At 35.9% G+C, this 26,181-nt stretch overlaps 1 protein-coding gene across 2 annotated transcripts in view; it reads left to right on the top strand.

Moving 5' to 3' along the window:
- Positions 1-808: 808 nt before the first annotated feature.
- DCN (decorin) overlaps positions 809-26,181 on the top strand; it is a 42,670-nt gene continuing 17,297 nt past the window's right edge. The window contains exons 1-4 of one of the 2 annotated variants that reach the window (XM_077772191.1): positions 809-997; positions 4,058-4,178; positions 4,951-5,197; positions 20,161-20,273. In XM_077772191.1, the coding sequence (XP_077628317.1) occupies positions 4,984-5,197; positions 20,161-20,273 (327 nt within the window). In that variant the 5' untranslated portion in view covers positions 809-997; positions 4,058-4,178; positions 4,951-4,983. The remainder of the gene's footprint in view (positions 998-4,057; positions 4,179-4,950; positions 5,198-20,160; positions 20,274-26,181) is intronic. The other variant, XM_077772190.1, reaches the window with a different exon arrangement.

Raw genomic sequence — 26,181 nt, forward strand, 5'->3', positions numbered from 1 at the left:
CCCTTGTGTTTATATTTCCTTTTTCCTATTTACTGAAATTTGAAAAGAGCCGTAGATTGTGTTGCCTTTTCAAAGCTCTGGATTATATAAAAGTGTAGTCCATGAAAATCAAAATTTTCATATACAGGCTAAATTAAAATGAGACCCATTTCTAGTATCTGTGTGTTTTATTTAGAAAAATAAAATAAACCTAATGGCTGGTAAACAACAAGAGAGATCATAAACTATGAGTAAGGAAATAATAATAATATTAATAATGTGACATTCTTTTCATTAAAAAAACCTGCCTTTCTTCCGGAACACTTTAGAAATAGGTTCAAAATACATAGGAAAACTCCACAGCAGAGTACTTAAATTTGCACAAACAGCCCAAGGCAAGTAAGAATCTGAATGAGTATTTTCATATAAATCGACTCATTTATTTCTGCAGACCACATTTAAAATAACTACAAGATTAATTTCATTCCATTTGCTGGATTTACACATCATGAAAGCAAGAAAAACTGTCCTTTCGGAAGTATACATGCTTCTTATAAACAAGACTAGAAAGAGTGGCTCCTGCAGTGAGGCTGGGGGTGGGGAAGCAAACCCTTCAGTTACAATCTTTTAGGGAAATGAACCGACACAATAAAACAAATTTCAAATCAAGTTGCCCCTCTCTACCACATAAGCAGTTTAGAATCTTAAGCAGATGCAAAAGGAATAAAGCAAATGGGGAGAGTAAAGGTCGATAAACTTTCTGGCTGCAATACAAGAGACATATCATTACCATATGATCTAATGTGGGTGTCAGCCGGATTGTGTTCATTGAGGGAAACCTTATTTTTTAACCGTGCTATGGAGTAGAAGCAGGAGGTTTTCAACCTAGTGACAGTCACAGAGCAGCACCTACCCCCTCCTCCTTTCCACACCTGCAAACTCTTTTGCTGGGGCTGAATATTTAGTGTAATTACATCTCAGCTTTGAGGGCTCCTGTGGCAAATCCCCGGATTAAAAGGTATGGTTTTCAATAATTGTCCTGAACTCTGCTACAGACTAATAAAACTCCGATCAAGTTGAGAGCAAAGAGGAATTATCTGGTGAGAGAAAGGAAAGGAAAAAAACCGTGCTAAACTTTTGATAATCTTTATGCAGCATTTTAAACGAGTATTGCTTGAAGACAGAAGTTAATATTTGGTAAAATGGTTGAATGCATTGTTTTAGTTCTTTCTGTTCTTGCAAAGATGTTTATTAAAAAAAAAACCTGTAACCTAACACCATGAGTATCTATATTGATATATTTTGTATTTGTGCTAATGAAATGTTTTACCTCTTTAGAAAGTATTTATAGAAAAGTATTCTAGATCAGCATGTTATTTGTAGTTGGGTTATATGTATATATTTAAGGATTTGATCCCCTCCTGAATTCTTGGATATGTTCAGAACTTTTAAAACCTCAATAATGTGAACTCCGGTGATTAGCTGCGGAAGTTAAATGTATATTTTACAACCTGGAAAAAAACAGAAATTATCATCACAGAGGTGAAAATAAACATTGCAAATATTATGCTGTTTATTAAAGAGAATCTCACAGTTAGTTACATAATTCCTTACAGGGAAAGAAAAGACCCCGTCAGTGTTCTCAATGCAGATGAAATTGTATTGTAAGATACATCACTAGGGTGTAGGTTATTTTTCTTGCTAATTTCAAAGGAGGGTACCAAGATGACCACTGGTTAAGTGGGCTTCCAGGGACATAAATTCCTGTGGCTTTTGCTTTTCCTATTGCTGTTTTGACCGGAAAAGGAACCAAATGCCTCCTATAGCAGCCCTTATTTGTGGATAAATGCTTTTTGTATTGTCTATTTTTAAACCATTTCTGTTATTATTGGGGTTTTCCATTCACATAGTGCTGGGGGATTTTTATTTTTCTCTGTAATTATAGTTTTACTTCTCTCTCGAGGATTAAATTTTGGTCTTGAAAGTCACACCAAAGGAATAAATGACATCCCATAAATGTTGATATGAATGACATAGTTAATTTAATGGGCCAAAGTAGTTTAAGGAGACAGAAATTATTTCTGATGAAAACACTTAGAAACTGGGGCAAGTGGCTTTAGTGGAGTAGTGACATTATACTGAACCATTAGCATGTAGGAAAGAGTCATACATTTTGAAAATGCTTAAAAACAATTTCAACGAAATTTGGGAAGTATATTATCTAAGTAAATAATCCTCTGGTTTCCACAAGGGCAACTGCTATTTTGTGTTTATTTTTCTTCTATACTAAAGAAGGAAAAATGATTTAAAAATTATTAATATCAACAGCCCCCATTAATTGCTTTAAGATGGTGGGTCTTCAAGTATGATGACACCAATTTAAAAGAAATAATCTCCTGTGGGAATTTGTATAAAGTTTCTGGACATACTCTTCTCCAGGACATTCAGGGTTAAAATGCACACACACACACACACACACACCCCACACACATCAAAGTGATATAAGTAATGAAAGCTATAAACTTCCTGTTTGTGTTCAGCTTTAACCAAGAAAAATATTGTGCTGGGAATTTGCACCATTTTAACAAAAGTAAACACGTATAAATGATACTATTCCTCTGAGCTTGTGTTCAACATTTCTTTTTCTTTTTCTTTTTTCTTTTTTTTTGAGTTAGTGAAACAACCAGGCATTCTCTGCTCTGGAGAAAAGATCAAAAAGCAACATCTGCATTAATTCTCATTGCTATTTATTAAATCTGCAATTACTTTGCTTCATTTTTCTTCTAAAATTGTAAGATATTAAAGATGCAAGGCTAGCAAACTGTGGTAAACCGTAAACATTGCATTTTAATGTGAAACAGACCAAAAACCCCTCCCTGAGATCCAGTCCAAGGAAACACTGCCAAAACCATAGGGTCTCCGTAAAAGGCTATGGAGTAACTGAGTGGGAACGTGCTCTTGGAGAAAACCTGATACTAAATTTAAAGGGGCAGTGTGAATAATAAGCTTTGTGGTATTTTTTAAATGAAAAGCCACAACCCTGTACTGTATATGTGCTGCCTCATACATACCTCAGTAATGAATAGAGACTAAGAACAAAAGTATAAGAAGTCCAAAAACTATTTTTCCCTCTCTACTGGACGTAGCCAAGAATTTCCAGAAGATACTTAGATACCTTAAGGTTAAGGCATACAAAGCTGTTTGTTTTTTTTGTTGTGGTTTGTTTTTTGGGTTTCTTTAATTCTCTCATTTATTTATTTATTATTTATTTATTTGCATATGCTACCATTGGCTGCTGACTAAAAATCATTCTTTAAGTCTAGTTATGAATTCGCAGCTCTAATATGTTTCTTATAAGTGTACAATGCAAAGTAGATGCAAAACTAAAGATAATATCTACAATGTGGTTTTGGAATCCTTAGAACATGTCCAGTGGCGTTTTAAAATATATCAACTCAAAAAATAGACTGCTTGTTCTCCCTATGATCAAACTACTTTTTGTCAATTCAGATTTATTTAGTTCACTTCAGGTAACTAAGCAACCAATTCAACAACAGACATATATATCTAAAGTGCTAACTGAATGAATGGAGGAAATACATAGATTTGTCAAAATATTTTTGTTTCTTTCCAAAATTGCTTTCTTCGTAAAACCAGATAACATGGAAGTCATATAAAAATCAGTAGGGTTTTCTATAGATGTTTATTTGTTTTTTTTTGTTTTTTTTTTAATGATCAGTTTGAGAAACTGGTCAATAGATTTATTTTGAAAAGTAAACTGCTTATACCAAGTTGAAGTTTTCAATGTGTTACCTTCCTCATGCTAGAAATTTGATATTGAAAAAAATACAACTTTGTGTTTTAAAAAATCAGACTGGTTGCTGGGAACAAACTGAATAACGTGTATTATTAATAAATTGACGGTCAATTGAGTCATTTTTGTGCAAAATATTGTGCAAGGCCTGGGTACAGAACAAAGAATAATAAGACACGCCCTGAAGGAGTGCATCTTCTAGCTTGGGGGACAGACTGAGCATGCCAAACAAATTACAGTATAATGTGATAAGTTCTTTAAAAGAGGTAAGAGCAACGTGCTTTGGGACACAGAAGACGGAGGAAGCAGCGTCCTGTGTGCATGAGCCAGGGAATACACAAGGGAAGTCCATTGTCTCATTCAATCTTTACAGCCCTCTCACAAGGTAGGTATGTTAAAGGGCAATTAGCTTTGAGTGTCAGGGCTGTGGTGGGGGTTGGAGTGGAGGGGAAATGGGGAGACATAGGGCTTGAAACATCCTTTGGTACCAAATTGTGAATGGTCTCACATGCAGCAAAGGGGATGGGGACCTGATGGGCAAGCCTTGAGAAGTCAACAAGGAGTTTTCGGTAGAATAGAAATACAATGAAATCTGATTTTCTGAACATGACTTGGGCAGCAGAGTGGAAGATGGCCTGGAGTAGAGGAAATATTCAAGGCCAAGGCTGAGACCAGTTGGAAGCTCTTGTGGTAGTTCAGGGAGTGATGAGAAAGATCTGGACCAAGATAAATACAGTGGGCTGGAGCGAGGAGATTGGCTTCCAGAGATATTTCTGATGCAGGAATGGGAGATGTCTCATGTATAGATGGAATTTTATTTGACTGTGGCATGGCTTATGTCAAATGAACACTGAAAATTCCAACATGATCTATCATCCTCACGATTTTGCAAATGATGCGAATATATGTCATCTTAGTTCAGACTCCAAATTCAAGCAAGCAGATTTCAATAACATTCACATGTCTTTACCCAAGTAAGTGTCTGTGTCAGGTAGTCTATTATGTACCTTTCGAATACATTTCAACGCTCTGCTTCCCAACAGTAAACGAAATACGTTTTTGAATGCTTTACACTCACTCTACTTCGGGGTGCCATATCAGAGGAAACACAGTACCCGGGCAGTGCTGCTTTTCTAAACCTTTTGTTTGTTTTCTAGGTTCCTTGGCAGTGAAAACACATGAGATAAATCATGAAGGCAACCATCATCTTCCTCCTGCTTGCGCAAGTTTCCTGGGCTGGGCCGTTCCAACAGAGAGGCTTATTTGACTTTATGCTAGAAGATGAGGCTTCTGGGATAGGCCCAGAAGATCATGTTCCTACCATGTCTGAACTAGAGCCTCTGGGACCAGTGTGTCCCTTCCGTTGTCAATGCCACCTCCGCGTTGTGCAGTGTTCTGATTTGGGTGAGTAGGTGCAGGGGGCTCTCTTTCCTTAACTTGTTTCATGCTCTATTTTTGAAAATTTCAAATAGTTAGTTAACGTATCCACTGCTCTGTTGTATTCACTGGAATGGCTTCCTGGGGAGGTAAGCGTTTTCATTTTGAATCCCTGCAGTTCCAAAAGTGAGAGGCAGTGCCACCTACGGAGAGGCAACGGAAGCGGAGTAGCCTAGAAAGAAGCAGCCTTGAAATTAGGAGACTTTTTCTCCCTTTTTTTAAAGTTGGGGCTCCATCTCTTGCACCATCTTGGGCAAATCGCTTTTTAAAAAAACCCCTCTGAGCTTCATGGTCCCCCTTCTATAAAATGAAATTTTGAACAAATCACTGTTCTACGATTCCAAAGGGATGGCTCATGTTAATTCAGGGAGTGGTTTGCTTTCAAGAAATACTAGATCGTAAGTCGTGGGTGATGTCTCTACTCTTGGCTTAACTCAGATAACAGTGTTTGAACATTACTAAACTGCAAAGTATGTAGAGTTATCAGAAGCAAAACAAGTAAAGTTTTAGAACAAAAAAAAAATTATCTTTCAAGTACCAAACGACTCCCTTAATCTCTGGGTTTTAGTTTCGGCTTTGCATTTGGCATTCTGCAATCTAGCTATTTATTCTTCAGAAAGTTTTAAAAGCAATCTTTACAGCCAAGATACGGTATAAATATTCAATATAATCATGGGACAGATAACATTAGCCCAATACTGTATACAGTTTGATTTATCACGTTTCAAGAAAAATTTGGCCTGGGAATTCCAAGAGCAGTACACTCAAAAGATATATCTCCAGAAAGTTTGAGGCCCCAGCAGATGGGCCAAAGGGAAATGAATTTAGTTGACATGACAGTTGATTTCTCTCTCTCTCTCTCTGTTCATTTTCTTATAAGGAAAAATCCTCACAAAATAACTCTACCATGCCATATAGACTATTTCCTTATAGGGGAAACTCCATAGTGTTGTGGGGTATTTTTTAGATACTCTATATTTATTCAGAACATGCTTTCTAGCACTATTTTGCAGGGAAATTTGCCACCAACTTCTATAGTTGGAATAAACTACATACTGGAACCCAAGAAAACATGAAACATGTTCAATAGGAACAATTGAAAATCAAATACTTCAAGATATCTTTTTCAGTGCTGACATTTTGTGCAGCCATTTAACCACTCCCCAACCCCCAATGAAAACCAGTGTGTAGAAAGACTAGTGACAGGATAATTCCACTGGATTCATGCATTTATTCAGCAAATATATTGTGATCCCACAATGTCATAGGCCCTGGAAAGAAAGGAACGAGGAAGACGAATATGGTCCTTGTTCTTGTGGGTCTGATACTATATTAATGGTGATTATTTCTTTTTTGAATTGTATATTCACTACAAGGGGGATTAGATTGCTATCAAATTCTACAGGAACTATTATAAGCATTTAGAGATTACCTGCATTACCCACATAGGCAGGAAAAAAATGGAGATGAAAATCTGAACAGAGGAATCATCATATGATGGATATACTACTGGTAAACTTTTATTATTTTTAATGTTTGTTTATCTGTTTTTGAGAGAGAGAGAGAGAGAAGAAGAAGAAGATGGGGGGGGGGGGGGACAGAGAATCCCAAGCAGGCTCTGTGATGTCAGCGCAGAGAATGACATGGGGCTTGAACTCAAGAACCATGAAATCATGACCTGAGCTGGAATTAAGCGTCAGATGCTTAACCAACTGAGCCACCCAGGTGCCCCAAGTGGTAGACTTTAAAAAAAAATGTATTAAAATGGTCGAGTTCCTAAGAAATGTGATACATGTGAAATCTCGCTTTGCCCCTCGGAGCGAGGTTAAAAGGATTCATGATTCTTCCCACTACATGTAATACCAACAATGAACAGTTGATAGTTTTAAGGAACAAAGACTTGTTCAGTCACTTCACTGGTTTTATTTTTCATAGATGAAGTTTTACTCTGCTCACATGATAAATAGTTTATAAAGCTTGGCTCTGAAGAAAGCATTGGAGACAGTTTTCTAGTTGTCTTTCATCAAAAAGGCCTAAGCCTATTGCTCAAAACTAAACAGAAAAATCCAGTCTCACGAAACATCAAGTTCATTGAGTTGGGTGTCTCATGATATGGCTTTGTTGTTGTCCTTGTTATTATTGTGTTTTATTTTGTGTTGTTTTTGGATGAGGACATTTTATATGTGTTACCTTTTATATAAGAGCCCAGAGTGCACATTTGTCCTGTAGAAGGCTTACTAACTTTATATACCAAAGAAGTAGCTAAGATTGCAATAATGATTTGTTTGGGGAAACCCTGTCTAATTGAGAAAACTGAGTTCCTATGAGCAATGGTCTCATCTAAATTACTTTAAGTTTTTATGAAACTCATATTTAAATATGTTGTGAGTAATTTTGGTCAGATATTTCTAAAACAGAAAATACATTTATTTTTCTTTTAAATTTTCATTTATTTACTTATTTATTTATTTATTTTGATTGAGAGAGAGAGAATGAGAGAGAGAGAAAGCAGGAGGGAGAGGGGGAGAGAGAATCCCAAGCAGGCTCTGGGCCATCAACATGGAGACTGACATGGGGCTCCATCCCACAAACCATGTGATGATGACCTTAACTGATATCAAGAATTGGATGCCTAACTGACTGAACCACCCAGGCAACCAGAAAATTCATTTCTTAAAAGGAAGAGCAATCGTTTGCCTTTAAAGAAAACACTCTATTCACACTTTCAACTACTATCTAACTTCTCACTTTATGCTTGTGGCGCTGTTCATAGTCTTGACTACTTACCTCATTTGCAGAAAAATCATAGCCGACCTTAGAGATTCTATTCTCTCTGAATGTTACCTGGCTCATAGTGGGGTCTCAATATATATATTTCTTTTTTTTTTTTTAGTTTATTATTTATTTTGACAGAGAGAAAGAGCAAGTGGGAGAAGAGCGGGGCGGGGGGGAGAGGGAGAGAGAGAGAATCCTAAGTAGGCTTTGCACTGTCAGTCTAGAGCCCAACCTGGGGCTCGAACTCATGAACTGTGTGATCATGCCCTGAGCTGAAATCAAGACTTGGACACTCAACCTATTGAGCCACCCAGGTGCCCCAATATATATTTTCTACATGAGGATTATATGGAGTAGAAGCTGAAGAATATGTAGACAAAAAAGGGGGGAAGGAGAAATGGGAAACCTTGTTCACAGTAAAGGCAATGCAGTTTATCTTACTTTTTGGTTTAAGTTTTCTAGTGATCTGAACATGAAGCTTGAATTATCATAACAGAGGAAAGAATGTAATGCAGTTTGGAATGAGAAATGTGAATGCTTATCTGCATCAAAGGCTAATGTTTTCTTAAGGATCATCCTTGCCAGAGCTTTTAATGAGCAGAGAGGACCTACCATGTTGAGGACAGTAGGCTTTGTCATCTGTCTAAACAGTGCTTAACAGAAGAGAACATTTCTTATTAAAACATTTGACTATTTTTGCCGCTAAGAAGTATTTTTGACAAAGTTAAACAACATCAAATTTGTAAACAGTTCTTTCAAAGCTGAGATATAACAACTGTGAAATTAGAATTGAATAATTAGCCCATGGAAAAATTTGAGGTGTTCAGGAAGATACACTGACTGTTTTAGTCCTTCCTTCTAATATAGCAAAATAGCATTATGATATGTTTTCTGTAGCATGTTTATTATTTCTATAGCATGCAGGATTGAGAAAGTAAAGCTGTTTGAACCTGTCCAAGAAATAATGAATGCTCCACACATATTGGCCAAGTTGGTTGGCTGAATATCTTGTAATTTAGCTTGCAGTTTGGACCAGAACTTTATGAAACTCCTATCTTCTTTGTTTCTTTTTCCTCTTAAGACATAAAGCAGTTTGCTCTTAAATGTAGCATTTATTTAAGAAATAAAATAAACATAAGCTTATGAAATTCAGAAATCTGTGGGTTCCCTTAAAATAAAAAAAGCCACCAATGTAACTCATTTTTGTTAAATCTCTTCAAAATGTCCTAATATCGTTCCTGTGATTGGATGCTTTGTCTGACGTACCTAACATCTTGAAGGAAGACAGTTCCCTTACTTGTATGTATCCTCTTTGGCTCATGTGTTACCAGGTAGCATTATTTGGTACTTTTATCTTGTTGCTAAAAAGCAGATCGACCCTGGCAGGTAAAATAAGAATAAGCATTGTTTTTTCACGACTCTTCCAAATTCAAGCAATACTTATTGATAATTTCCTATAAGCAAACTTCAAAAGAATTTAAATACCTTTTAAAATGATTTAGCAGTTGAAAGAACTTGGGTTATGGAGTTCAACACCTCTGAACCCGAGCCCTGCTTTACCATTTACTACCTGTAACTTTGAAACTTTCATTGGATAAATGGGAATATATGGCATTTCATTAGGTAAGAATAGAACTGTTTGTAAAAGTGTCTAGCATACTGTTGTATTTAGTTTACCATTTCAGACAAAGTTGGCTAGTAACATGATGCTATTCCTCATAATATTCTTTTTTCTTTGAAACTGAGGATCTCTAAGAAATACATGGCCTGTCAAGCTTAATATAAAATAGCGCCTTCTCTCTCCTCCCTCCTAAGAGGACCACATCATCTCCAGCTTTGAATAGACACAAATCCCAAAATGATACAATTATCAAGCAATTCACTCTTCTTTAAACGCTATTCCTTTGGATAAAATGGGTTCATTTAAGTAGAGAACAATGAAACATTTGGCTATTTTATAATCATAAATGACTCATAGAGATCTCTCTAGAGATGACCTCAGAAGATGTAACAATTTATTTTGCCAAGTAAAAGCAGTGCAAATAACTACTGGTTCCTAAATGGTACTTCCTATGGGGAAGGATATTTTAGTTAAAAACAAATCTTCACAAAAAAATTCCTTTTAAATTGCATAGAGTTAGTTTTCTTCTTCTTCTTCTTCTTCTTCTTCTTCTTCTTCTTCTTCTTCTTCTCCTTTTTTAGTTTATTTATGAGTGAGAGAGAGACAGAGCTTGAGGAGGGGAGGGGCAAAGAGAGACGGAAACATAGAATCTGAAGTAGGCTCAAGGCTCTGATCTGTCAGCACAGAGCCCAATTCGGGGCTAACTCGTGAACTGCAAGATCGTGACCTGAGCCAGTCAGCTGCTTAACCGCCTGGGCCACCCAGGCACTGCTAGTTTTCTTCTTTTTAAATCATTTTGCTTCAACTGGTGAAAATTTTGTCAGTGGCTGCCACGTGGGACATATATGGCATAGCTTGTTTCTTCTTTGGGGAAACTGGTTTTCCAGAAGCAAATTGTATACATGAGGTAAATGAACCATTAGCCTTCCTCTGTGAAATCAACTCAGAAGAACAAACTAGGGCTATTTTGTAGAAGGGCAGAGAGAATGCTGGAAGTTCGGTTGCTTTTATAGTTTCTGTCTAACTCCGCAGCAGCAGGGACATAGGTGACCCTCCCTGACAGTTTCAGATACATCAAAAGGGTGTGTCTGGGGCACCTGGGTGGCTCAGTCGGTTGAGCATCAGGACTTCAGCTCAGGTCAGGATCTCACCGCTGGTGAGTTCAAGCCCCTGTAGGGCTCTGTGCTGACAGCTCAGAGTCTGGAGTGTGCTTCAGATTCTGTGTCTTCCTCTCTCTCTGACCCTCTCCCACTCCCACTCTGTCTCTTTCTTAAAAATAAATAAAAGTTTAAAAAAAAAGCTGTGCCTAAGACATGGTACAGGAAGGAGGCTGTACACAGAGTGTGCCCAATTGGTTCCCTACTATTGGATAGGGTGGAGTAGGGCAGATCTTTACATGCAGCAAGAGGAACTCTCAGGTAACTCAGATGGCCGAGTTTCCTGACACCAGGGGTTAAAGATGGGGAGGAAGAAGAAAGGAGCGGAGAAAGCCACAGGAAGCATCTGTCTTCTTGAGCTGACTGAGAACTGACACATCCCTGGTTTCATTCTCAGTCCCAGGAGGTAGAGAGAGGCAGCTGTGTGGGATCAATGGTATTTGGTCAGACTGCAGCTGTGATGTGTCCTTCTCTGCAAGATCATCCGGGCTCCAGAGGACAGGCTGGGAATAGGTTGCCCGAATATCAGTTCCCTGGGCAAAAGAAATGCAGGAGACCCTCTGATCTTAACTTTTCTCCTTCAGAGAATAGCAAGAAGATTATATATTTCCCTGAAAATAAGGATAAAGAAGAATTAACCCACTTTCCATTCCAGTCTCAATAATAGGAGAAAGCCCGGTAGCAACTAATCGTTGACGTTGTTAGAAGATCGCTTTTCTGTAGCTTGTCTGCTTCTGTGCTTTCACTATAATCTATATTTTCCTTGATTATTCTTATATATTCTTATACTTGTTAGGCTCTCAAGCATCAATAATTGCCTTATGAATGAATAAGTGAATATATGTATTACCTAGTACTTGGATGAGTGCAAAATCCTACAATAGTCTTGATTCCATCAAGCTAGAAAAAGAGCAAATATGGCTGACTGTGAATTAGGAGTCCTGGAGCTGTGGTGCACAGCATTTTTGTTTTTAGTTTTGTGGGTTTTTTTTTTTTTTTTTTTAGGATGGCCATAGAATCAGGAAGCTTAGACCTTCCTTGAGTTTATTTGAAAAGAGAATGAAATTAAAGGGGAATCTCTTATTTCAGAAACCCAATCCAACTGCCATCGCTATCAAATTGCCATTTTTAAGAGGAAAATTGGGAAATATGTATACCTTGAAGGTGTTTTGATGGAGCTGAGACTCCACGTTATATCTCTCATGGGCCAAAAACTGAAGTGTATCACTCTTGTCTTCATTATTAAATTGAAGACAGCATTATTAAAAAATACTGTTGGAAGTCAGCAAGAATAAATTGTGGAGTTTGGACCCCTGCCACAGAGCAGAGGAGCGGGGAAAGCATGACATCTTAGGGACGCCTGGCCTTTGTCCAACATGATGTTTACCAGATTGCTGACATTTGCTAACAGAACCATGCTATTCATCACTGGGGCAACTAGAAAGAAAAAGTACAATTGTCATTTGCCTTCATATCAGAAATGACTTCCTGGTAACTCTTAAGTAGAATTTTATTTACTTTAATAAATAACCCTATTTTAAAGAAGATACGGTTCCTCTTATAGAATTTGGGAGAACAAATAATTCAGACAAGCCTTAGAAACAACTGCATTTTAATGGAAAATTTAGAATTATTTTAAAGGAAGCTCATTGAAAAATAATTGAATTGAAGAGAACCACTCTCTCCCTGTTACTCTTACTGAATAAATGTTATCTCAAAACTCGGCAACTTAAAAAGATAATTTTATTTGGCTCATTATTTAAGTGCAGAAAATTTGACTCAGGGTCTCTCCCACATTTCAGTCGGGGGTTGGCTGGGGCCTTGGCCGTGGGGAGGCTAGCCCAGGCTACACACCTAACGCCGCGCTCCCATAACCGGCAGTCAGTGCCGCCATTGCCTGTGAGCTCAGCTGTTCTTTCATCTGGAGTGCTTCAGATGGTCCCCACAGCTGGGTGGTCTCTGCCTAGACAGGCTTTTTCCATGGCCCTTGGCGGCTGCCGAGGCAAGTGTTCCAGAAGAACTGGGGAGCAGCTGTACCACCTTTTTGGACCTAGCCTCAGAAGTCAGGCTGTATCTCTTCTGGCCAATTCCCTTAGGTCATAGAGACGTTATAAGGCCATCCCAGATTCAAAAGGAGGGGAATTTGACTTCATCTTTTTATGCTTATTGAATAAGCCCATATCAGATGGGAGATATAATTAATGCCATCTTTGGAAAAGGCAATCATCTACACACCCACTCAGATGTATATACATTTCTAATGAGAAATAAAGGCATAGATTATGTATCCTATGTGAAAGGTCCACAGATATTACATGTCCCTATGAAGGTCATTATTTAACTACTTAAGAGTTCAAATCAATGATATGCAAATTAATTGACAAATTTACTTCATAGTAACAAACTTTCGACTGAAATTTAAGAAAGGCATTGAATCATATCTTCTTTTCTTTCCATTGTAGAATTATCTTTTTTTTATAACATGTTTATTTATTTATTTTTAGAGAGACAGAGAAAGTCAGGGAGGGGCAGAGAGAGAGGGAGAAAAAGAATCCCAAGCAGGCTCCACACTGTCAGCACAGAGCCCAACATGGGGCTTGATCCCATGAACTGTGGGACCATGACCTGAGCCAAAACAAGAGTTGGGTGCTTAACTGACTGAACCCCCTCAGGTACCCCTGTAGAATATCTTTTTTGGAACAAAGTTTACCTTGGTAAGTGATATTTCATTTAAAATGCTTAATATCTTACTTTCCATACAGTTTTAGGAACTAATATAAAATTCATCAGTATAAGTAAGAATGATTTAGTTAAAATCGTATTGGTTAATAAAATCATATACAAAGACAGAAGGTAAGGTTTTTTTTCATTTAAAAGCTGAAGATAAAAATATACTTAAGGTTGAACAACTGTGTGCTTGAATGCTATCTGAAGATTAGTGTTAGTTCAAATAAACAATTTTTAATTGAAATACAGTTTTTAATTGTCTCAAAGTAATCTTTAGCTCTCGTATTTCTACCCTAGTCTACTTCCTTCTCAGCATTTTCAGATGAAGAAATAGAGGTGTTATATAAGCGAATATAATAAGTTAAAGTTTCCAGTTATCTCACATTAGTGTCCGAGTTGATTTTAACACAAAGTCACTCTGACTCTAAAGATGATAATATTGACAAAACAAATAGCCCAATATAAACATGACTGATATATTACAAATTTCCCAAAAGAGTGTAGCATTTGCCACTATTAAAATATAGTTAAATGGACCAGCAGCAGCTTTTGGGAGACTTAGTTGTTGGGAAAGGTGCTTGCTGAAATGAAAGGTTACCACCCAAAAGGCAGGGCTTTGTAGACAAGCTCTTTAGAGGAGAACTTCAACATCATGGGAACCGTGATCAATGCAACAGGACCACAAGGGGTTTGGTAAGAAGAGCCAACCCAGGAATAAAATATATCAATGAAAACTCTGTGTGTGATACATGGGCAGAGCAGATGTCAGCTTCCAGGCTAATATGTGTTATTGTTGTATTTATACAAGGAAGAGGAGTAAACCTGAAAAACAACCATTTGGTCATAGATTTACAGACTAATAATCAGCAAGATAATTAGACCTGCACTCTTTTGTCTCCTTATCGATGACACTTATAGGTACCAAGAATTGAGGCCCTGCTCTGCAAGATGGTAAGAAATCATTTTGTAGAACAATTTAGTGCATCCTCACAAAAATTCTTTGAAAGATGCAAGAAACCTGGGGCATAGACAGCTCAAACAACTTGCCCAGGGATGTTAAGAATCAAAAAGAGAAACCAGGATTAAAATTAAAATAACAATCTTATTTAAAAAGTTATAGAAATATTTTAAACATGTAAAACTTTGCAAAATAAGACTCTTGTACACCCATCACCAAGCTTCAACAAATGTCAACTAACGCCTTCATTTTTCTATATATCTCCAACCATCTTCCCCCATCATATTATTTTAAAGCAAATTCCAATTGTCATTTCATTTTATACAACAATATATCAGTATGTTTCTCTGAAAGATTAAAGCCCTTAATTCATACAATCATACCAGATCACATCTAAAATTTAAAACCATTTTTAATATCATCAGAGATTCATTTAGTGTACACATTTCAACCATCTCATAAATATTATAAATGTTTAATTTTACAGTTTGTGTGAATTAGGATCCAAATGAAGTACATATAGTGTAATTATTGAATGGCTTTAAAGTCTCTTAAACTATTAGTTTGAAAAACAAGCCTTTCTTTACTTTTCCTTGCAGTTTATCTGTTGACGAAATAGGGATTTTGTTGAATCCATTTCTTTACTTTTTTAAAGTTTTAATTTGATTCTAGTTAGTTAACATACAATGTTATATTAATTTCGGGTGTGTAATATAGTAATTCAACAGTTCCGTACATCACCCTGTGCTCATCAAAACAATGGTACTGCTTAATCTCCATCTCCTATTTAACCCATTCCCCAGCTCCCCTCCCCTCTGGTAACCATCTGTATGTTTTCTGTAATTAAGAATTTGTTTCTTTATTTCTCTCTCTCCCTCTCATTTTTGTTCCCTTTGCTTTCTTGCTTGTTTCTTAAATTCCACATATGAGTGAAAGCATATAGTATTTGTTTTTCTCTGACTAAATTATTTCACTTAGCAATATACTCTCTAGATCCATCCATGCCATTTCAAATGGCAAGATTTCATTCCTTCTTATGGCTGGGTAACATTCCATTATAAACCATTCCACTATATATATATATATATAGTGGAGATATATATATATATATAGTGGAGATATAGATATATATATATAGTGGAGATATATATATATATATATATATAGCNGTTCTTGTATTCTTTGGGTAAAGACCCAGTAGCTTGATTGCTGGATCATAAGGTAGTTCCATTTTTAATGTTTTAAGGAACCTCCATATTGCCTCCCACGCTGGCTGTACCAGTTTGCGTTCTCACGAACAGTGCTTGAGGGTTCCTTTTTCTCCACATTCTCACCAATACTGGTTGTTTCTTGTGATATTGATATAAGCCATTGTGACAGCTGTGAGGTGATATCTCATTGGAGTTTTGATTTGTATCTCCTTGATAATGGGTGATGTTGAGCATCTTTTCATGTGTCTGCTGACCATCTGTATGCCTTCTTTGGAGAAATGTCTGTTCATGTCTTCTGCCCATTTTTTAATCGGTATTGTTGAATCCATTTCTTTAGTAGACTTAAGAATGTACCTTTGACTTCTGTATTTCTTGTAAATTGGGAGTTACATCTACAGGCTTAATCAGATTCAGTATTCATTATTTGCTTCATTGTTTTTGACAACACTCTACTTATCTATAAATGAGGGTCTGTTCCTCCATCTAAGGGTTTATAATTGATCTCTTCCCCCTGAGAAATATATGTCATACAAAGAAACAGTTACCATTTTATCAGTTACCATGTGGGAGAGAAAAGGTAGTATACTTCAGACATATGTGAACAAAGGTTCCTCACAAATATGTCAAAGACACAGAAGAAATTGGGAGCAGTTATCAAGTGCAGATAATGGGGGTAACATATTTGATAGTAGTGTTCATTACTAAATGTTTCTGACTAACCAAGAATCAGAAAGAAAATTATGATTATTATAGCCAGTTACATTCTAGTACTTCTGAGGAAAAGTAAGAACTGTTATGAAAGCAGGATGTGAAGAGATGATTGTAACAAAACATAGCAGAAAAGATCTTGAAGCTATGACCACGAACTTTTCACCAAGGACAGCAGGACAGATTATGATTTTCACATTAATCAATCAAAAAGCTACTTTTATGTGTAAAAGAGTAAGATCACAGCTCTCGTGAAATACAGTCATTTGTTCCTGCTTATCCAGAATTTATAGAAAAGAGAGAAAACTGAAGTGAAGGACAATACCTCATGAGCTTATATATAAGGAGTTTGTGGCAGAGCGGTCACTGTGTGGTTAGGATGAATATTATAGAGGGGGTAAAGAGCATACTTTAAGGCATTATTAGAATGAAGCTAGAAGGACTAGACTGGGTGGAATATTCCATAAAACATACATTATAAATAAAAACAAGTATTTAAGAATAAGCACAGTATGTTTAAGGAACAGTGTAGATCAGGATCTTTTAAAAAATATGCACCGTGTTTATATTCACCTATGACACATCTGGTAGATGTAGAGTGAGGACTCATACCACCTTGTTCTTGGTTTAGGTTAAATGTGAGATACCTTAGAGAAGCCGTATAACTTTATTAAATTTAAATCACCTATAAAAGAGAGTCTCGGTCTATCATAGAAGTTTCCTAATTTCTGGGACAAGTGAAGTTTCGAATGTTGAACAAGTTAGTTTCTTATAAGGTCAAACTCAAATTTAGCAAAATAACAACTCGCCATCTGCTATTAGAATTATATTTTTAGGACGATATATTTGAAATGGGGGCAGATGCTGGTCTCAGAAATGTGTGTGTGTTTGTGTAGGTGTAGGTGTGTGTTATTTATATTAAAATGAACTCAGTTGCACTCATTTGTTTTGAATTTTGATGTAGACTGATAAGAACTTCATTGTAGTGTCTGTCTGATCAGCATTTGGGAATCATAGTCTAGCTGTTACTTAATGGTCCTTTCCTTTGTGACATTTTAAGAACCCGTAACTGGGATAATGTCCTCACTGTACTTGGCCTGTAGTTGCTAAGTTCAATGTCTTGTATAGAAATGTACAGCATGATATTGCATCTGACACCCAAATAGTTCTGAGGTATGTGGGTGGCTCAGTCGGTTGAGCATTAGACTTCAGCTCAGGTCATGATCTCACGGTTGATGGGTTTGATCCCCACATCAGGCTCTGTGCTGACAGCTCAGAGCCTGGAGTCTGCTTTGGATTCTGTATCTCCCTCTCTCCCTCTGTCCCTTCCCTGCTCAGGCTCGGTCTCTCTCTCTCTCTCTCTCAAAACTAAATAAATATTGGGGTGCCTGAGTGGCTTAGTCGGTTAAGCGTCCGACTTTCGATTAGGTCATGATCTCGCGTCGGGCTCTGGGCTGACTGCCTGCTCAGAGCTTGGAGCCTGTTTCGGTCTGTGACTGCCTCTCTCTCTGACCCTCCCCTGCTCATGCGGTCTCTCTCTCTCCTATAAATAAATAAAAAACATTAAAAAATTTAAAAAAAACTAAATAAATGTTTACAAAATGTAAAAAAAAAGGCTAGCTCTTTGTTGGAAATACAGGAAAATTGTCTTCTATTCTGCACTTTGACCCTCTTATGTGAGTTATTCATGTTAGTAAGCTTGTTCTAAAAAATGTCTGGAAAAATAAAATTACGCTACAGACTTACCTGTCTTACAGGATTGATGTGAGGTAAGTGAGATAACATATCAGCTTTCATAAACTATAAATCTACATAAACAAAGTTTTAATAAAAATATTGATATGTGAAATCTCCCCAATAGATTTAAATTTACTAGTAATTGAGAGTAGATGGTAGGGTTATGATTTTCATTGATAAAATGATTTTCTAAGCACTAATATGCAAAAATCACAAGCCTGAAGATTTTTTGACACTAAATCTTCAGAAAAATAATGTATATAATTCTCCCCAAACAGTTCCTAAAATTTTAGGGCAAAATAATCAAAATTGTTAGCTTAGTAGATATATCATTTTTTCCTCTCCCCATCTGAAATTTATCTACACTTTGGCATTGAACAAATGTTAGGAGAGTCACTATGATTTAAGTTCAATAATATATAAAAGTAAGTATAAGTGGAGATTAAAACTTTGACAAAGAAGCCCACAAAGTAATAATTAAATGTAGGCAGGAAGCTTTTTTTTTCCAAAGGAAAAACAAATGTGTCTTTTCTTGGTTGGAAAATACTAATTATCAAAGATTTGGCAGAAGCCTACCACTCCTAATTGAGTGAAATTATCAAACTGACATTTCGGAAAATGGCAGCGATCATGACTACACAGTGCTGTTAAATATCCTCCTACAAGATAGCTGTGCATCGCTGGAAACACTTCACTCTTGTTATTTCTCTGTGAACTGTTTCTGTAGTGTTCTTGGAATATATTTATGCATGTTTAGCATCGCCTGCATTTTGCTATTTAAATTTATAATGATAGTTGATCTCTGATAATGTGATAACGCAAGTAAAAAGTGATTTCCAGAGAACTTAGAAGGCAGGTGATTTCAGAAATATTTTCTGCAATTTTCATGGAAGACGTGAAGATAGCACTATGGCTACCATGGTAATTCCACAGTCTACACTTACATAAGATTCAAAATGGGAAGGACACCTTTGCAACATAGCAGTTATGTTCTCTGTAGAAATTATCCTTGTAATTGAGAACTGTAGATTGAATTATATGTTCTGTGGGGATGTGGACAATATCTGTCTTGTTCCTGCTCTGTCCCTAGGACCTAATAAATTGGTGGTGTCTAGGAAGTATAACATAAGGCTGTGTTGAATGAATGAAAGAATTCAAGGTTCAGATATGGTGGAGAGGTTAAAAAACTTTTCTGATTTAGTTATACAACCTAAAGTATAGAAATGATCACATTAATTTGAGTCAATAGAATATCAAAATTTTCCTTAATGTCCTACAACTATATGAGACAAAGCCAAAGGAAGAGAGACAGGTATTTTAATTTTTTTAATCTTTATTTATTTTTGAGAGAGAGAGAGAGACTGAGAGACAAAGTGTGAGCAGGGGAGGGACAGAGAGAGAGGAAGGCACAGAATCCAAAGCAGTCTCCAGGCTCTGAGCTGTCAGCACAGAACCTGACTCAGGGCTCGAACTCACGAACCACAAGATGGGATGCTTAACCGACTGAGCCACCTAGATGTCAGGAGAGAGGCATTTTACATGTATATCTGTGGCAATGTCATGTTACATCTAAAGGATCTCTAATGATTTGACTAAAGCTCTTCTCTACTAATGGTATATTTATGTAGAAAGTATAGATTTATAAATCACTTGCATTTATCAAAGGAATTGATTTCTAAAACAAGAACAGTGAGGTAAAACATAATGTGCACTGAGAAATTTGAGCCACTCTCTTACAAAATATAAATTTACTTTTATGTAGAAAAGTAAATACATAGGGAAAGTGATGTATTTATTTATACTTAAATATACATATATGTATCCCTTACATATGTATCCTTATATATATATCCTTTGACCTCTTTGGCAAAAATAAGGCAGGTACTTAAAACTACAATTGGTATAATTCCTAGAAGAAACTTATGGCATCAGTAAAACTTTCATCGCAACATTGGTTTCTTTGCAAACACATCCTTTGTGATTGTATAGTCATGTGCCATTTTTCCTGACCGCATATCACTTTATTCTCATGCAAGGTTTGGACAAAGTGCCCAAAGAGCTCCCGCCTGACACTACACTGCTGGACTTGCAAAACAACAAAATAACTGAAATCAAAGATGGAGACTTCAAGAACCTGAAGAACCTTCATGTAAGAATTCTTGGTTGGTTGGTTGGTTGGTTGGTTTGTGAATTGTAACAAGATCTGAATCAGAGGGTTTTTCAGAACAAAACTTAGATAAGGCCTGGAGTACTATATGGTGACAAATAAGCACATATGTGTTTATTAAATTCTCCTTTTGGGGAATGATGGGGGAACAAAACATCATATTTATTAACCCCTAAAAGTCAGTCAATTTTCTTACATACACCCCCTATATCTTTAGTACTTGCTTTCTAATATATGTATATATATAATATATATATTCTATACATATTCTAATATATATTCTAAATATATTCTAATATATATTCTAATATATATTATATATGTATATATATATATAATCTCAGTCTTCTCTTACATTTCATGAATAAAAGTCTTTATCTCCTCAGATAGTACTTCATTAGTGGAGCAAAATGGACTACTGACCTTAGCATTATTTTATTTCTTTCTGTTTTCTTTCGTTCATTTTCTAAGAGGTGCAAATGTTGTAAAGGCTCAAAGATTGGCACCAATAGGAAAAGGGATAAACATCCATGTTTTACTTAGTAAATAGAATTCTATCTTCAAATATCTGTATTTATATATCTATATGTTGCTTTGTATGCAGGATTATGCATGCTGCATTCTTATCCATATCTGTGCTTTTGTTGTGATTATTACTTTCCTCTACTCTATTACAATGTCACACACCCAAGTGTACCAGATAGGATTCCAGCAGAAAATTGACGGCACTCTCAAAAGGTTCACAGAGAAGGCGTTACTGAAGGGACTATCTACAAAGGGATGTAGGAGCCAACAAAGCATTATGAAGTATGAAAGCCCACCTTGAGAGAGGTGGGGAGCTGTATTCCCGCCTCCTGATTTCCTGTCAGTGCCTCCTATGGATGAACCTAAATAGAGGCCAGAGGTTAGGGTCATCTGGGTGAGGCAGTTTCCAAGTTCACTTCCCAGGACATAGAGGAAAGTCACAAAGAACAAAGATGGAGCATAACTATAGTTCGGAGAAGCTGTGTTATAAATGGAGAATGACTTACCCAATCAAATAGGGTTAAGCATTGCTAAGACAGCCTTCTGTAACAGTAAGTGCATTGTCTTTTCAGAGAGGTCTTCAGAATCTCTATAAACTGTATTCTTGAATCCAGCTCTCTACTTGTGGGATGAATATAATGTAGTTTCCCCTCAGAATATCATTGCACAATTAGTAAAAAGATGCCGGGTTTCAATGTCCATAATAAATACCAAACACCTCACTGTCTCTGTATTCTACTCTGGTAGGCCACTCTTGAAGTATTGAGTCTGGTCCTGAGCAAGACATTTTTGGAAGAGCATTAACCTTTAAGTATCCTCAGAATGATCATCATGGGGATAAAGAATCTGGAAATCATCTCTTATAATCACAGTTGACAGATATGTGGATGTCTAAATTGAATGAAAAAAGGTCATGAGTGACATATATGAAGGGCCATATTGGAGAAGAGAAATTGAATTGACTTACTTCAACTGCAAAGTGACAGAAATGTCCTATTGGCAATTGAGTGGAGATTTCAGGGGAACAGAGTTGTGCTCAACATTAAAAATACAATGTAAAGCATTAGAATTTTCAGGAGAAAATATAGAGAATTGCGTAGTTACGAGTGACCTATATGTAGAAATAAGTTTTACAGCCTCTTATGATGAATATCACAAAAATACATCTTAAAGTATTTTTTAAGAGAGAGCATGAGCAGCAGAGGGGCAGAAGGAGAGGGAGAGAGAGAATCTTAAGCAGGCTCCATGCACAGCACAGAGCCTGACACAGGGCTCAATCTAACGACCGTGAGATCATGACCTGAGCTGAAATCAAGAGCTGGACGCTCAAGTGACTGAGCTACCCACGTGCCCCTAGAAATACATTTTTTGAAGGTCAGAAACATAAACAAAAAACTCTAATTTCACATCCATCTGGTTCTTCTAGTCATTAGAGAAAATAATGGAGGGTATATATAGTAAGAATAGGCAATACATAGTAAAATATAAATATAAAAAATAAATAATCTGGCTGCTATTACTAAAATAAGAAATATAGACTAAAGGGAAGTAATGTAAAGTAAAATAAACTGGGCACAATATGCTATAGGCTTAATATAATCAAGATAAGTTTTAGTTATCAACTTTTGGATAACCAGGATGAGAAAAGCAATGAACACTTTTTAGGAGAAAACACACCAGATTTTTATAAGGAGGCAAAGATATTTTTTTCCTTAAGATTTTAAGACTCTCTATGGAACAGTTAATAAAAATAAAGCCAGCACATTAAATGACATAGTCCGTTTACTGAAGTGTCCTACAATAGAAGCCTGATGTGATGTAAGTAGTGGATGTTATAGGCACCAAGAAAGAGTCAAATCAGACATATCCTACGTCAGGTTTCCAGTTAGTATTTGAGAGAATATAGGACAAAGGATCTAGAGGATTAGCAGAATTTTGAAAGGAAGAGAAGAAAAGAGGGGTTTTTGTGTGAAAGGCAAGGCAAGGCGAAGAAAAAGCAGATACAGGAGTTGGCTAGAGTGAAAGATACAGAAAGAGTGAGGATAAGGCTTGAGCTACAGATCTCAAATCTTGAAGCAATGGGATCCATCTCCACTGATAAGATACTTGACCTGAGCCCCAACTCACATTTTCTCTGCCTTCATGGTATGTTTTCACTGGGAGTGAGCTGATGGCGATATCAACACAGTTTGTCAATGACTCTTCAAACTATCATTGGATATGTTAAAAAATTAATTAAGAAAAACAATATTATTTTCAATGAACTAAAATTTAAAGGCTTCATTTTATTTTTATAACCACTCTAAAGCTACTTTTTTAAGGAAGGAAAATTCTCTTACTTTAATCCCAAATTACTCTATATTTAAGTATAATCTGAATAATTTATTTGAGCTCCTTATAGCCTTAAATAAGAGATACCTAGTTTCTGTGACACTCTCATTAAATCTGGCATTTGTAATAAGATGTTCTTTCTTTTCCATTTCTCTTAAGTATGTTTTCGGCAACTACTATCTTGGAAATCTCTTTCCTTCTACTTTATAAAGTATACATTGAACAGAGGAAGAGTTTATTAGAGCTTCCAACTGTTCAGGGAATGTTAACCAGCTATTTTTCTCTTACTCTTTCATCCATGATCATTTCTATCCTTGTTATTTTGCAAATAAACATTATAATTTCAGCTAGGAAAGCCACACTTGAATGAGAAGGAAGAAGAGAAATGAAAATCCAGTAAAGGTTAAAATAGAAAGGATTTAACAGAAAGCTTCCTTTTTTCTCAATAATTTTATCAATTTAAATTCTGTCTTGTAATGAGTAGTATATACTGTATAAGAGTAGTTTTATGCTTATATGTAAAAGAAAAACAACATAACTATTATGTGAAATAATGGGAAATTAAGTCTTACAATGCCAAATTTCAATGTATTTCCTTTGAATTAATGCCTAATAAATCTAGTAAGGAAGTTCTTTTAAATTAAAAATAAAAATCGTCAAAAATTTTATAATAGCAAATATTTGTTTAGCAATTACTATATACTAGGTTTAATACCTACATATACTCACTTGTGTAATTCTTACAACTTATGAGGTAGACACTCTTGATAACTCCCTTATACAGATGAGGACACTCAGGCACAGAGAGGTTACTTATTCACAGCTACTTGTTCATAGTCAACACAGCAAATAAGAGCCAAATCTTGAGATCTAAACTTGAGAGCATTCTGAATTGGGTTTGTACATTAATTGCCTATAAATATGATAGTAACCATATAATCCCTTAAAACAATAACTGGTACAGTGTAAACCTGCATTAGTGGCTTTGAGGGAAACCGTCCATAATACTAGTCAGGTGTCGAGATTTTTTTTCTGTCAATTTTCTTGAAATATAATTGACATACAGCACTGTATAAGTTTAAGGTATACAGCATAATGACTTCATATACTGCAAAGTGATCACCACAATAAGTTTAGTTAATATCCTTGATCTCTGATTATATAGTGTGTGTGTGTGTGTGTGTGTGTGTGTGTGTGTGTGTGTGTGTGAAGAGAAAAAAAATGTGTTTTTCCTTGTGACCTTGTGAGGAGATCTTTTAGGACTTCCTCTCTTACCATCCTTCATGGTTTTGCTGGCCTTTGGCATTAGCCAACGTAATTAGTTTATTCTTATTCCTATCTTACAATCTTGTCATTCATTGCCTGTTATTTTATAAGTGAGCTTTCTTAAATGGGTATCAGTGCTTATGGAGCTAACATCAACCATATTTAGCAATACTCTATATACACAAATAACTTTGTTTTCACTTGTGGATCTGTTTTGTGTGAAGTTCTAAGTCATATAGCTCTTAAAATTTTACTTCATTATGACCCAAATTTACATAGCTTATATTTATTTTCTGAACGTTTTTAAATTTGAAAGCAGGTGTGATTTCCACTGGATTAAAATGCTCAACCAACAATGCCATTTGAAAGGTACTTTGCAAAGAACTCCATATATGTCATTATGTTTTGACTCTCACAACAACCCCCTATTGGTGCTATTATTATGCTCAGTGTACTGAAGAAATAATTGGGGCAAATGTCATACTGCCCTACAACATAACAGCAGGTAGTACTACTGCATGCTCACAGGTAGAGCCGTTATCTAGTTATTACCTAGCAAACAAAGTAATATTTTGTTAGCTGAAATAACAGGTATTATATCTTCAGGGTGATTCTTCATAGTAGGTTTTAACATTTAGTGTAAAATAAGCAGGTTTTCAGACTTTAGTTAATACATTTAATGATATCAAGCTTTCAGAGTTTTCTTCCATAGATGGCAATAGATGATCATCTCTTCATACTTAAGCCATTTTGGGTGTGTTTCAATGAGGCAACTCCTTTTAGACCTCTCTTCTAGCTCTGCTTTTACAAATTTCTTGGGCATTTTCCTTGTAAATATTAATATCCTATGACTTTAACTATCACAAGTTTTTGCATTTTTTGTAATATTCTTTGGAATTTCCTGGGATTTTGTTTAAATCTACCCATGCATCTTTTAGGATTAGTTAAAAGATTGTTACTTGTAATAAGGTTTAAGTAAGTCAAATAACGTGAACTACATGAGAATGTACATGGGTTAACCAACCGACTGTTACCTTCAGGAAGTATTTCTGCATTTCTGATACTGAAAGTTCTCATTGTTTTATTTTTTGTTCCTATGCGTTTTCATATATGCACAAAACTGCACTACAACTGAAAAGGAAGTTTCTTAGACCTTGATAAAATTATCCTGAATCCCAGAGGATTAGTTGACAAGAAGACTTTCAATAATTAGAAGTATGGTTCTATAGACATACATATCACTGGAAGAGAATGAAGTAGCCCAAAAATAAGTTTAGCAGTAGCTATGTGTATAACAATAAGGAATGAGAAGTAATTTTCTATATTAGGAGAATGCAGAAACAAAAATTTAAGAATTACCAAAAATATTAACATATTGGACTATATAAAACCTTTATATGTAAAAAGGACAAAAGCAGAAGAGAAAATATTAAGGCTCTGCATTTCATATTAACTATATCTTTATTTTCTGTAAACCAATGATTAAAATATATTAAAATGTAATAAAAATGAGAAGTATTGTGATCAGGCAAATCTTTCTCTCCATAAAATACAGTAAATAGTAGCAGAACAAAAGGAAATTTATTTAACCTTTCAATTCACAAAGAAATGCAAAGAAATTATAGTGAGCTTTAACACAATGTACTTTGGGGGGAAATTATATCAAAATTTGCAAGGCTGCAAGAAAGTTTTACTGTCTTGCCTTGCTGGTGACAGTGCAAATTGATGCCACTCTTTTGCAGTGGAATCAATGACACTGGTCAATGAA

This window comes from Crocuta crocuta, unplaced genomic scaffold (genome assembly GCF_008692635.1).
Source record: "Crocuta crocuta isolate KB4526 unplaced genomic scaffold, BGI_CrCroc_1.0 scaffold216, whole genome shotgun sequence".
NCBI lineage: Eukaryota > Metazoa > Chordata > Mammalia > Carnivora > Hyaenidae > Crocuta > Crocuta crocuta.